The sequence below is a fragment of the Eutrigla gurnardus genome, assembly GCF_963514095.1.
Source record: "Eutrigla gurnardus genome assembly, chromosome: 8".
Classification (NCBI taxonomy): Eukaryota; Metazoa; Chordata; class Actinopteri; order Perciformes; family Triglidae; genus Eutrigla; species Eutrigla gurnardus.
The window spans coordinates 16,332,546-16,346,145 of NC_139922.1; the positions used below are offsets into that span (position 1 = coordinate 16,332,546).

The 13,600-nt window shown below is 42.3% G+C and overlaps 1 protein-coding gene across 12 annotated transcripts in view; it reads left to right on the forward strand.

The window, feature by feature from the left end:
• Positions 1 to 13,600, forward strand: part of kazna (kazrin, periplakin interacting protein a) — a 161,924-nt gene that overhangs the window by 105,385 nt on the left and 42,939 nt on the right. For all 12 annotated transcript variants that reach the window (XM_084014623.1, XM_084014629.1, XM_084014632.1 and 9 more), the window contains one exon: positions 9,266 to 9,373. In XM_084014623.1, coding sequence (XP_083870749.1) covers positions 9,266 to 9,373 — 108 coding nt within the window. The remainder of the gene's footprint in view (positions 1 to 9,265; positions 9,374 to 13,600) is intronic.

Consider the following 13,600-nt stretch of genomic DNA (forward strand, 5'->3'; position numbering starts at 1 on the left):
GGCACCAATTTGCCAGGCTTTTTGTTCTCATCTTCACATATTGTGTTGTTATTGTGCCCGGATGGTAGTTAACTGTCAACACTCAATATTGGCTTTTGATGCTTGCCTCATTCCCCTCAAAATTGCCGGAGACAGAAGGAGTGTTGCATGTTGGAGATAAACAGAGAAAGACATTTCATGTGTGTTTGTTTGTTTGTTTGTTTGTATCGGAAGCCTGCTGCAAACCTCTCTCCTGCAAATCTGCTCCAATTTTTTCCCATTATGGAATTTAAAAAAAGACAAATGCAGAGAGCGTGAGAGGAAGACAGAGAAGTAACCTAGTGAGCGGCAGACAGATGGATGAGAGAGGAAGCACGGACGGACAAGGAGACGAGAGGTGGAGGTGGGAGCGCTGATCCTTTGGTGAGCAGAAGGGAGTGAGAGAAACCATCCACAGCGGACGAAGAGAAAGTGGGGAGACGGATTTGTCAGGTGTTAGTGAGTTTCAGAGTGGAGGGATGAGTCGGGGAGCTTTTTTTGTCATAATGGGAATCTTGTGTGTTGAGAGCTATTGAGTAGCGGACTAAGTGTTTTTGCTATTAGAGGAAACATATTTCCTTTTATCAGCTCACACGGTAAATGCACCTGCAGGAATACTGTGTACATCCCATACATACAGAAATCCTCCTCTCTTTCACTAATCACCAAGCCCAACACGTCCTACACACCTCTCACGGTAAAAGCCGATCAGAAAAGGTGAAGCAAAAGGCAATTAGAGCTGCTGGATGGCTTGTAATTTGAAACAGCTGGAAGGATTGTGTTGACGAGACACAGTAATATAGAATCAATTAGAAATAGTTTTTTGGAGAGTAGTTCTATTAAAAAAAAAGGAGGCTGAGTGTTGAGGATGTGTCAGAATTTTCCAAAATATAGAAGTAAAGGCCTGTTAGTCATTAGGCAAACACATGTCTGGCTTTCTCTCCATTAAAGATAATTAGTGAACTTTTTTTTGTTTGTCCCTTCTCTCTTTTCTTCTTTTTTCCCTCCATTTAAGCAGCTGAGCGCTTGCCATCATTCCCACACACTCTGTAATTATATTATTCCTTGATTGAGGGGATGGAAACTTCACCGTGTCGTCCTTATTTCCTGCCATCTTTCCCTAAGTTGAGCTGAAACAGCATTTCAAGAGCGTCCCGCTTCCTTGTGGTGACATATTTCTGTGTGAGACAGGATAGGCAGGCGGGACATAACGCTGAGAAGAATTAGATGTGATCGTTGGAAAGATTAACTCATGACCTCCAGATCCGTGCAGAGCCGAAGTTGCAGATTGATTGATCGATGGATGTCGTAGGTTGAATTCGTAGCCGCTGACCCTTCCTCCTACTTGGTCATTATGCCCTGTGTCTCATTCTTTCCTTCTCCCCTCCTCGTCTCTCACGCTCCCACTTGACATCACCGCCCTCATTTCATTTCTTTCTCCTGCACGCTTCCGTCTGCCTGTCCCCTAACGTCCGCTGACACACTGAGCCCCGGAGCTGCTCCCCTGCCGCCCTTCTTCACGTGCCACACTCTTCATCATTCGGAAGGAGAGAGGCTGAGAGGCAATTTATGACATGATGACATCGATAACGACAGGCAGGACGGATTCAAGAGCAGATCATCGGAGAGAAATTATACGATCTTCAGTTAGATGTGCACATTAGCTCCACATAAAGCTCCCGAAATGACAGCAGTTCGACTTCGAGGTCTCGTATTCTGCTCTTAAGCATCAGTATTGGATGAGGTTGGATATATCTTTTAGTTATTAGAGATCAATCTATATTATTTTCTGTGAAACATACCTAAAACACTTGTTCTACTCTGGTTGTTCTGATGATCAGTTTAGGGAAACACATTTAAACAACATTAAAATAAATTGTCGAAGAAGGGATTAGCTTTTTAATATGCACAACGATGCATGCATGCATATTTATCTTGTTTTATAGTTTTGCCCATGAAGATCAACAATATTGGTTTTCAGTGTTTGACAACACAATTTGATCAATTAATCGATTAGTTGATATAATCGGCAGTTTCTCCACAAAGAGTCACACAGAAGCACCACTTTAAGTCTTGTGTTTACCAGAGATGTGTTCATTCACCATGGAAAAAAAAGCTACTAAAGTAATGGTAGTCAGTTAAAACCCAAATGACAGATTAGTCTACTCACTGACGAAGATAATAAGTCAACATAATAAGTCATCTTTATACCAGCATTTATTGTCGTATAAGTATGGCTCTTGCCAAAACATGATAATGGCGCCCAAAGAAATGTGGCAGTTAACCGCGAAGACGGCGGATTAAGCCGACTGTCAATCAAATTCTGAGTGAATTCTGAAATGAAGTGGATCTGCACCAAATGTCCGTTATTCAGTAGCTGGACAAACATGTGCACCTTTATTTCTGCATTATGATGAGTGATGATTTTACCTGTATTGTCCAGTTATGTTAAGGTTTTGGATGCATTGATAAAGAAATCAAAAATAATAACAACCATTAATGACAATAGGCTGGTTTCAGGCAGACACCAGCCTTATACTCACAAACACCGTCTATTTAATCTGGATTTATTGTGGATCCGACGATAAGTAATTTTGCTTTGTTTTCTTTGGCTGAACCTTTGCTCTGAGACCGATACTGCTAACGCAGCGCGCTCATTTTAAAACTCATTAAAGTGACAAAAGTAGAAAATTACATTTTCTCCCCAAACTTGCAGATTATCATATTATAGAACAACACGCACAGCATCACTAAAATATAAGCTGCAAACAATGTACATAATGCCGGTGTGCTTTGCCAAGGCAAGGGAACATAAAAAATACAATTTTACACTTGAATAATTTTGCATTGCCTTTGAGTCATAATTGCTTTTAAAAGCTGCTCCTGAAACACATTTGGTACACATTTGGTATGTGCTAATTATTTAATTGATTCTGAACAGATTGGGGGGGCACTAAGGATTTACTTTAAAATTGACCTTCTAGGTTTTTTTTGCATATGGTAATTACATTGGTATAATTATTCAAATATCTGCATATTCATTCCCAAGACACATTTTTTTTATGTGGCGTAAAGCCAAGGCACAGGGTGCATTTTGCTTTATTGTCAGTATATAATGAATGCAGTATTATGGTTTGAAAAAATGACATTTGAAGGCTAGTTTTGTGAAATACACTTAGTGGATTAATGGACGGATATGATATTGATCTTCTCATCTTCTTCTCTGTTAGAAACAGTGTACTTCCCAAAATGTTGAATTAGTCCTTTACCTCAATTTAGAAGTGTGCTTTTCTCCTTATCGTCCTAAATGTAACTTCACATGCTGTAATTACAATTGAACACTCGCGGGTCAAATAACAGCAGCTGTCACAGCTTCTAACATGTCATTAACGTAGACACTTCTAATCTCTCGTTAAGCCTGCATACCTATACGGTATACATCCTCACAGCAGCAGCAGGCTGTTGGAGACGGTCGCCAAGAGAGAAGAACATACTGGAAGTGGAACGACATCACATATTATTTAATGGCCTATCGAATGAGATATAAATGCAGCGTGTTGTCAGAGGACACAAGTTTTTATCATCATTCAGTTTCCAGAGAGGAGCTGTCACGCAGCTCTCCATCTCCCAAAGTGCTTTGCTTCCGGGGATGAATAAGGTGCTGGAGTGGCCGTGCTCAGGCCGTTTTAAAGCTGTAGTGCTTGCAGGCACCTGTCCCTGGTCTGTCATGGAGCGCAGCAAATGGGTCATTTTTCTTTCTGCGTGCAGGGGCGATATGTCCATTCCTCTGATGGCCACTGTGGGAATCGCACACTAACAAAAGCCAGCATCCCGTCTCTCGGCGCCGCAGCTCATTTTCTCCCGAGTCCTCCATACGCCAGCTAATAACATCCTCAGCTTACAGACTTCTTCTCAATGGCCCGCCAAGCACATTCAGTAGCCGCTTATTACAATATGAATCGACGAGTCGTCTTGAGATCGCCAATGGTTACATGGGCGTCTAAAACGTTAAGAGCTGGCTCCCTCACAATCACACCCCTGGTCCATTAGTTCCAGTTATCTGCAGGGTATTTATAGGGGCACCTTGAGCTGGGGTCTTAAGGCAGGCGATGCAGGGGGGGGGGGGTGCTGTACCGGCTTTAGGTGATTAATGCACAAATATGCAGGTTTTATCACAAGTCCGGCAGCCTCAGGTCCAGAGAATGTCAGTGCAATTACAGGCGGTTGGCAGATGTAAAAAAAAAAAAAAAAGAGAGAGAGAGAGGCAGTGCCTATCTACAGATTGCAGACCGAGTCGGGGAAGGTTCCAGCAACAGCACCTATTCATTCCTTAATCACCTCCACTACTCATTAGGGCCCTCTTTTGTTCCACCCGTCGTCTTTTTCCTGCGCTGTGCCAGCAGATAAAATATGGCAGGCTCAGAAGAGCGAGGGGAACCCCATTAAATGGCGACGGAGAAGGGATGGGAAAATTGAGTGGGGGTGGGTGGGGGGAGAGAGGAGAGGTGACGTTGGAGTGGTGGAGTCAGTCGGCTAAGGAAGAAGAGAGGACTCGAGGGAGAGGGGAGGCGACGGGGTCCGTGAGAAGCAGAGAGGGAGAACTGCCTGACCATGAAGACTAGTCATCCATCTCCATCTTCCCTTCAGGACCGCTGGAACCTTCAACCAGAAGAGCTTTACAATATGAGAAGTCTTACATCATAATCACACGCAGTTCAGCTCATTACAGCGACTGCTTGAATTACCCCTACAATAATCTCCACTAACCTGTGAACTCAAACGCCGCGTTAATGTAGGGTGCTGCGTTCTAGATGTGCATTTTATTCAGTCATTCTAGTTGTTAATGTAGCACGAGGTCCTCGTCCCGCTATGTAAAGGTGGCAGAGCCTCCGTAAGATAAAGTCTGGTTAATCTAGAAGAACGTCATCCTGGGTGGTCGGACTCGCCAGAGAGAGAGAAAAAAAGAGAAGAGGAATGTTTCGCATGTGTTTGTGGCGACCGCTGAGAACCATAACAGCTAACTGGCTTTGATAACGGCTACACCGCTGATCATTACCGTGTTCATCGGCCAATTACAGAGAAATATACTGCGACATTTAAACTGCTGTCAGTTCGTCCTGTAGAGGCGGACATATGGGCCTCTGTTATGGTAATAGACGTAAAATGAAGTCGCTGTTAATTAAATTGTGCATTGGGAAACATATAGAGATATTAAAGACCTATTTTCAGTGGCTCTCACGGCGCAGCAATAATAATAACCAAAGTGAGGCAGAGCGGTGACGCCTTGAGTGACTGAATATTTCCCTGCTTAGCTTTTGACCTGCTACTATATATGTGGATCCCCGCAAGCAAGTGTCTGAGTTCTTAAAAAGAAAAACGCACAGTGCAGTCTGCATTTTGAACTAAAGGAGGGAAAAGGAGGCTTGGGTCCCTCTATTTTGCAGGAATAGTTTATTTTGGGAGATGCTTTGCTCCCTGACAAGGATCTTGTGTTTCATCCCCGCTGAGAAGTGGAACAACAGGGGGCTCGTGTTGACTGGCTGAGTCCTGCATGTAAGTTTTACTGCAACACTTTAAAGGTTAGCAGCAGACTCCCATAATCCACAGTCGGGTAGTCGGGGTCGCTGTAGACAAACTTCTGTTGTGTAACAGTTTTGACGGTCATAGAAAAAGCACCCGTGGGATGAGGCACATTTCAATCCAACCATCTATTGGACATTTCCTCAAACCTTGTTTGGCATTTCTGTCCTGCAATTTATTTGTTCTAATAATTGAATCGGGGGACATAAACATAGATGATGATATGATCTGCAATAAGTTAATATAGACTCACATATTTGTCTTGCTGGAACTAAGACTGTAACTCTCTGTATGCACGTCAGATTAAAGCCCTGAATATGCAATTTATTTTTTCAGTTTCATAACAAAAGAACCTTGAGGTCACTGAGTTCGTACATTTATTATTATTAATTTGTCATCAGTGATATACTTAAATCCAGGTCCACAATAATCCGTCTGGGGATTCCTGAGTCGAGGCTGAAACAGGTGATAGGATGTGTGTTTACCTGTGTAGAATGGCCACACAACAAGTCCCTCCTCCTTTCCCTTTAGTGGTATTAACTATAAGGAGCTGTTTTAAGTTACGACAATTATGTGACAAATTTATTTCCATGCAAGTAAACCCCTGTTTGTTGGCGATACGGTGATCTGGATAATTACATCACAAAGCCAGATGGGGTACAGCAGTTGTTTTAGTCCCTGGGCCAAATCATTATTCATCTCAGCAGAATTACCTGATCCCTCAGTTGTGTGTTCGGCTTGTTAAACAGCTTATTATTGAAAAGTCAACTGAAGAGGTTTGATGGAACCAAGCCATGAAGTGTGATAAATTGTCACCAGTGTCTTTTGTTGTTTGTCATGAACGTTCAGTATCTTATGCTTATTGCTATTGTTGATAGAAAACAAAAAGTTAACGTGAGGAAACAAAGAGGAAGGAACAGAAAATGATTCCCCACAAGCCTTTCAGTTTTCTTTGCAGTTGAAATGAGAGGATTGAGATGCTTGATTTATGTGATGTTCAGCTCCCAGTCATTTTAATGAAATGATTACAGAGAGTCGATCTTTCCAAACCAACCTGCTGCATTTAACGTGCTCTAATTCTCACGTTTAATACATGCAGCGTTTTTAGGTTCCTGCAAACATATTGATCCTCTAATTTTCTGCCAAGTTGAAACTGTGTGGCAGACGTCCACGTTGGCAGTCGGGTGATAGCTTGTGTCTTCGTCGGATAATATTCCTGCCGGCATGAGAGGAAATGAGGAAAGAGCCGAGAGGAGATAGAAGCAGAGCAAGGAAATGATGCTCTTATCTCAAATCCTTGATAGTTTGCCCCAAAACATGATTTATACAGCGAGCAGAAGTAAAGGTAAAGCTTTGCACCCATTCAAAGTGCAATGTAGCAGATGCAAAAGATTGTTTTTTGATTGTTTTTACAAAAGCCCCTGATATCTCATGCAGTCTTTTCCTCCCACCCACTGACTAGATCTACGCTGCGTCACTGCCTGGAGTGTTTTTTTGACTTGAGTGAGCTGAGAGACTAAAAAAATCAATACGAAGCAATTGGACCTTACCAGTTACCATATTCAGTGTGTTGAAAAAGACATTGATTCAGAAGCGTGGACAGTGACCCAGAAAACATTACAATTACCTGCTTGAGAAGATAACTTTCTCTTTTAAAAAAAAAAAAAAAAGCAGTGCACTTGCAGCAATACACATGGCTGCTCACGTCATTGCGAGGTCTGGAAAACTAAAAGAATAATAAGAACAGCAGCCGAGTCATTCTCTCTCTCCGTATAATTTAAAAATACTTGCAATTCAGATTTTTCTTTCTAGGGCTGCAGCGTCGAAGTACATCCACCTCTCCATAATTCTTCTCTTAATGTGTCCACATTATGATTTGGAGTGCTTTCACGTGGCATCATTAGTGGGAAATCTCTCAGAGAAGCTGCAGGTTACATGATCAGCTGATGTCTTCATATGAGCGACGATTGTTTACAAATAGGTGATTGCATCAGTGGTGATGTCAATCATCAATACGGTGACACATAAGCCACCATAGTATAGTGTATTAGGTTAATATGTTGACATTGCATTCTATTCTATGAATATAAACATACACTAGGTACTGTTTACATATTGTTGACTTGTTATTCTATGCTCATCTTAGTTCTCTTATTATAAGGTCAACTCCAAAATTGGATTAAGTACATTTTAAGCCCTTATATTTTAGTTTGAACTTTCATTGCATTTACAGTAAACGAAATGTCTAGTCATCCTGCAGCATATTCCCCGGCTCTCCTCCGGATCTGCTTTTTCTTTTCCCGTCCCCATCAAGCAACCGCCATGGCTTACTTATCCCTTTGCATTTATTCCACCACACATCCCCTTTTTAAAATGTTGGTGAGAGCCTGTCAAGAGCCCCATGCGGGGAAGATAAAACATTTTCATGAGGCTACTTGGCAGCAGCAGCTTGAAGCTAGCAGATAAATATGCCCTGTGAATTTTAATATTATTAAAAAAACCAACCTGACAAGTGTGTTCCTGGTGCCAAAGGCTACACTGTGGGCAAATTTGAAAAAATATAGATTAGTTGGATGGCAAGGTTTATAAAAAAACACCCCTCGTGTGCTCTTGTGAATCACTTTAGGTGGGGACAGGCTGCCTCATTTGAAGCCCTTTCAAGTCCATCTCGACAAGCGTGATGACTAATCTCGCTGTGATGACGCCATCGACCCTGAGACCTCGGGCTCCTTAGCCAAACACATCTGTGCACTGAAAAAAAATTATTCGACCAGTAGTTGGATGGTACACTGACTGCAGAGGGAACAGGAGGAGGAGGAGGAGGAGGAGGAGGCCAGGGAGGAGCAGATGTAGTTTCCTGCAACGTGAATTTAATCTCATATGTCAACAAAGACGACTTTCCTTCAAAAAGTGACACATGTGACCCTTTTGTGAATTTTGCTTTGGAATGAAAGCGTACAGGGCCGGGACTGTAAATATCGAGGTGACAAAAACTTTGATGTGAGCTGACCTGGGACAGCACGTTCAATATGCCTTTACTACGTCAGAAACCTCCAACCCTCGCCAGAACTCAAGTCGCCCCATAAAAATGCTAATTTTACATGCAGCGGTCTCCGAAAGTAGCGACTGTGTTTGTTTCTGCAACACCAGGGTGTTCACGCTCTCCCCAGAGACAGTAGCCACGATGATGAACGCGAGTGGGGTTAGCGTTAAGGAAGTGGAGTTCATCGTGTGTTTGTATTGGTGGGGATGTGTGTGCTGCATTAATCATTCTGTTCTCATGCATTCTGAGCACAGAAGGGATGCCGTGAATGACCATGCAGTTTGAGTGTACTCAGACCTTTTTGCTCTTTCTCTTGTTGCTACTCCCGTCTGCCTAGCCATTTAAAATGATTGTTAGAAACCCATTTTACTGCTCACTTCCTTCACGATTCAACAAACATAATCTACACGCATAAACACAAATGATGCTATCTGTGATGAGATCATAGAGGTCCTTTTCTTTCTCTTATTTGAAATGATTTAGCATTTTCACATGATCTCGTTCCACATGCTTGAGCTCGAATCGCACTTCCGCCAACACAAATGAACTGCTGTCTATCTTTGTTGTCTTTGTAAATTCCTTCATGTGTCACGGAAGTAAACTTTGTGTGTCTTCTTCTCACAGATCCTTCTTCCCACCAGAGGCAGAAGCCGCCGACCACTGACCTCTGCTACAAGACTGAAATCAGCAGTCTGATGGACTTCAACTCTCCAGATGCTTCCCTAGACAAAGGTAAGAAGAGCTGGTTCACGTTAACATGGTGCTCTGCAGAGTCGCTATGGGAGGAAGTCAGAGCATACGTATGTTTGTTCATGTCTATGTGCGGTTTGTATTCATGTAGTCCTCCATGCTTAGATGGACCCGCAGGGTAGAACTGAACTCTCACTGCAGTATTTACAGTAATAATACGTTCTATAATGAAATACCTAAATTATATTTGTAAGGAGATTGAAACAACCCATATGTGAATCATGTGAATCTCACTTTGATTTTACCATTTGGAGTTGTAGTATTGTTATTAATGCAATATTGTGATTCACAAAACAAATGTATTAACATTTTTATTCATTCAATTGAGACATTTAAGAAATTTAACTTTATCCTGTGACGAATTCATTACCATTTATTCACCAGTTAACGTAAGAATCAGCCACAATTCAAGGCTGTCGAACAAACTTCAGAGTTATTTTTCAAGGTTTGTGCGTTTTATCAATGAACTCAGTTTGATTGCATGGTCAATGTGCAAATGCTGTCATGGTTTTTCTTTGACTCTACTACAACCACATAATAATCCTCCGTTTAGTACCTCTAAGCCTCTTGCCTGTTTTGTGAATTAGAAATTGATGTAAGTGTATCACAAAGAAGTGAGCTGACCTTGCAGCAAGCGGAGACATTCTCGTGTCTTATGAGGACGATCTGGATTGCTACTGGTTTTCCATTTAATGCATTGATACCTTCAAGTCCTCCTATGTAATGATGTTACAATGCTCCAAACACAGTGAATACTACGGTCCATAGTGATTGTGTGTTTACACTTCTGCTGTTAACCGTCCCCAGACAGCAGCCTATAAACCGTTCAGCCAGACTATCTAACTGGGTGGTCAGACGGGTCTCGCGTAGGCGTCGCCAGCTCTCCAAACAAACACAGTTAAAGTCGTTTATCTGTCGTCTGTTTCCAACGTTCCAGCTCTTTCATGACAAAAGCCTCTTTCAGGGAGTTGGAGTCTTGTAGAGAGGATCAAAGTAGCCAACGATGGCACCAGTACAAACACTTCTCTCGGATTGTGGATCCTGTACGACTGCCAGCTCCAGTATGGATCTCTAGTGTCACCCAAGGAGCCCCCAGGGGCCCTTTGCTCATTAGAGTGTCTTGCTTAGGGGGTCTATTTGGCTGCCAGATCTCTCTGCTTTCCTATTAGCATCAGTCGATGGCGGGATGATACTGAGAGTGCTCACAAGTCGTTAAAAAATGACAAGTCGTAAAAGAATGAACAGTATGCCATTTCAATATGGTAACAATTTTATACTAAAATCATACTCAAGCACTGTGATTTTTTTTTAAACTTCGTTTTTATTTAGTTTTCATCATGCACTATGCAGTATATACATTTCTGAGAAAAGAAGAAAGAAGAAAAGACACCCATCCAGAAGATGAAAAGCATAATAAGAGAAACAAAGAAAATGGAAGATGATATGTATTACATGTGTGCTATGTGATGAGCATATAGAAGACGTGTTGGAATCTAAATATATCTTGAGCTCTTCTTTGATGAATTATATAAATTATTTATCATTAAGGAGGGATGCATTGACTCTCCATTGCTTAGATGTTGGTCTGTGGCCTATGTATGGTTATGAGCAGTATCTCAATATCTGATACAACTCCACCTTGGGGTAAAGAAGTATCGATCCTTGGGTAGGACGTGTGTCTGCTTGAATAAAAAGTGTAGTCTCATATCTACAAGGCCTGCTTCTACGGATTGGTGTTTAAGCCAAAGTTTATGACATACTCTTTTTACCTTAATCCCCTTGTACTGGCAGCAGAGAGGAAGAGATGGGAAGCAAATACATACATTTGGTGCATGGATCATGTATATTGTAATGTGAGTCATGGTGGGTGGAAATGAATACTGGAGCATTTTGTAACTCCAAAAAAGGCGATTAGCTGGATAAAGGAGAAACATGACAACCTTGTTGTTTTCATGTTTAACGCAGGATCCCCAAGGAACACGAGGATCAAAACAGGGAAAACACAACAGACAGTAAAACTAGACCTAGCTAACATTAATAGTAGAATGGTGTGACCTGGTCCCCAAAGACAAGCAGCAGAAGTGCACAGTCTTCAGATTGAAATTGACTGTGCTTGCGGTGTGCTAAGATAAGGAATATAAAAGGCTGCTGCAGGGCCTAGCAAAAATATTGTGTCAAACAGCTCCTCATGGGAAAACCGACATTTAAATGATAAATCTATTAAAATAGTAACATTGGGAAAAAAACAAGTCTCCTTTAGAGCCACTGTTGAGGTGGATGTTGTAGTCATAGTCACAATAACAACATAATAATAACAAAAATAATAATATTACAAATATGGTATTGTGACCTTGTGGAAGAGACACTCGAGTTAAAATGAGGCTATATTATAAGGCTACATTATGGGCTAAATAAATAAAAAGGAGAGAACACTGTATTGACACTATATAGAAGTATAAATGTCAGTCATCATAATCAGCCATTTTTACTGTTACTGTCTGGACCAGTAGGGAAGGATGCTCTCAGTCTCTGGCCTCTGTAGAAGGGATGACTACCCTCCGGATATACCTATACCTGTTTGTGTTTGATCCGGAGTCTGGCTGGATAAAGACCATAGCGGACCCCTTTTCAGCCTCATAGCGTTCCCCGCCTCATCCTACCCTCCGTGTCCTCGCAACGCTCAGGGTTACCACCCGACTCTGGAGGCTGGTTACCGTAGCTTGAAGTGAGACCACCTCACCTGACCACGTTGATAATCCGCCCTTCATGTCTTCAATGTCCACCTTGACATTTTCAATTCATCGTAAAATCGTCTGTCAGCACACTTTTAAGTTCCTCCGTTATGATATTAGAAATCTCTCCCTTCAAGGAAGATAAAATGTCAGCTTTCAGCTCTTCAGCAGCCATACCTGAATGTTCAGTCCGAGTGGGGGAGGTTTGGTCCGGGCCGCTTGGTGGTGTACTCTGCCTCGTGGTTCTAGCACTTATACATTAAACTACCCAACGCAGTATGAAGATGTTAAAATGTCATTGAATCAGTAATATTCGTGTGTACTTCTACTTTGGATATCTTCTAGAGATCTCATTATTTCTTTCACCGGTGCTGATCTGAAGTCAGGTTTTTTTTGATATTCAATTGAAGAAGTTAAAAAGATAGTAAACCATGTGTTGTGTTTGAGAGTCATTAGGGAGTCAAGCATGCAGATACTGTGCTTGATGAGGTTCATTATGTGCAAAATGAACTTGAATGTGCACACCTACACACTCCTTCAGCAGGAACCAGCTGGTGCACTCGGTCCGTGGTCGTTTCCTGGGTGCTGTAAATGTGCAGGATCCGTCAGAAACCACATGCACTCACACCAACAACCCCTGCATTGGCCAAGGCCACGTGCTGATATCATACAAGTTTCATCAGAATGAGAACGGGGAACTGAGGGGTTATCAGCAAGTTCATCTCAGGTCTGCACTGAGAGAGAGGAAGGGAAGGAGAGGGGAAACAAAGCAGTGAGCACTGTATCATTAAGGAGACAGGTGCTGCTTCTGCACATTAACTGGCAATGATATCACTATCTGGGTGAAGCTCGGCATGTGGGCTGGTGTAAATAGGAAGGTCGGTGCAAAGAGGTCAGTCTGGGCATCCAGGAAAAAAAAAACAGGCCGAGGAGGGAAGCAGAGACAGAGAAGGAGAGGGGAAAATATCAGAGGGGGAATGGTGAAGATCACCGTGAGGAGGAAGAGGTGAAACATTGCCTCGGGACATACTGTGAATATATTCTGATTAATGAGAGAGAATCCAGTGAAGGAGGGAGGAAAGGGAAACAGGAATGAGCAAAAGAACAATAAAGAAAGGGAGCATGTGAAGGTGTATGGGCGGTGGTTGGTGGGTGTGGGTGCATGTGGAGCGGTCCCTGCTGAGCACTCCCATTTTTCACATGTGCTGACACTTTCCAAAACACCTGCCCCCACTGAAGCCCTCCTGTAGCCATCGGGAGAGTGACTATATCCAGGCCTCACCACTGTAATTCACATACTTCAGAATTAGCAACTCACAAATATTGTCCGTATTGTCATCTTCGAAATCCAGAATGTTGACATAATCCAACCAGACTTCTCCTACGACCGAAGAAAAGATGAGGAAGGGAAAATCTAATTCAGATTTGAGATTGCAGTCACACGATGGGAGATTCACACCGTGGAGCCACAGACTTG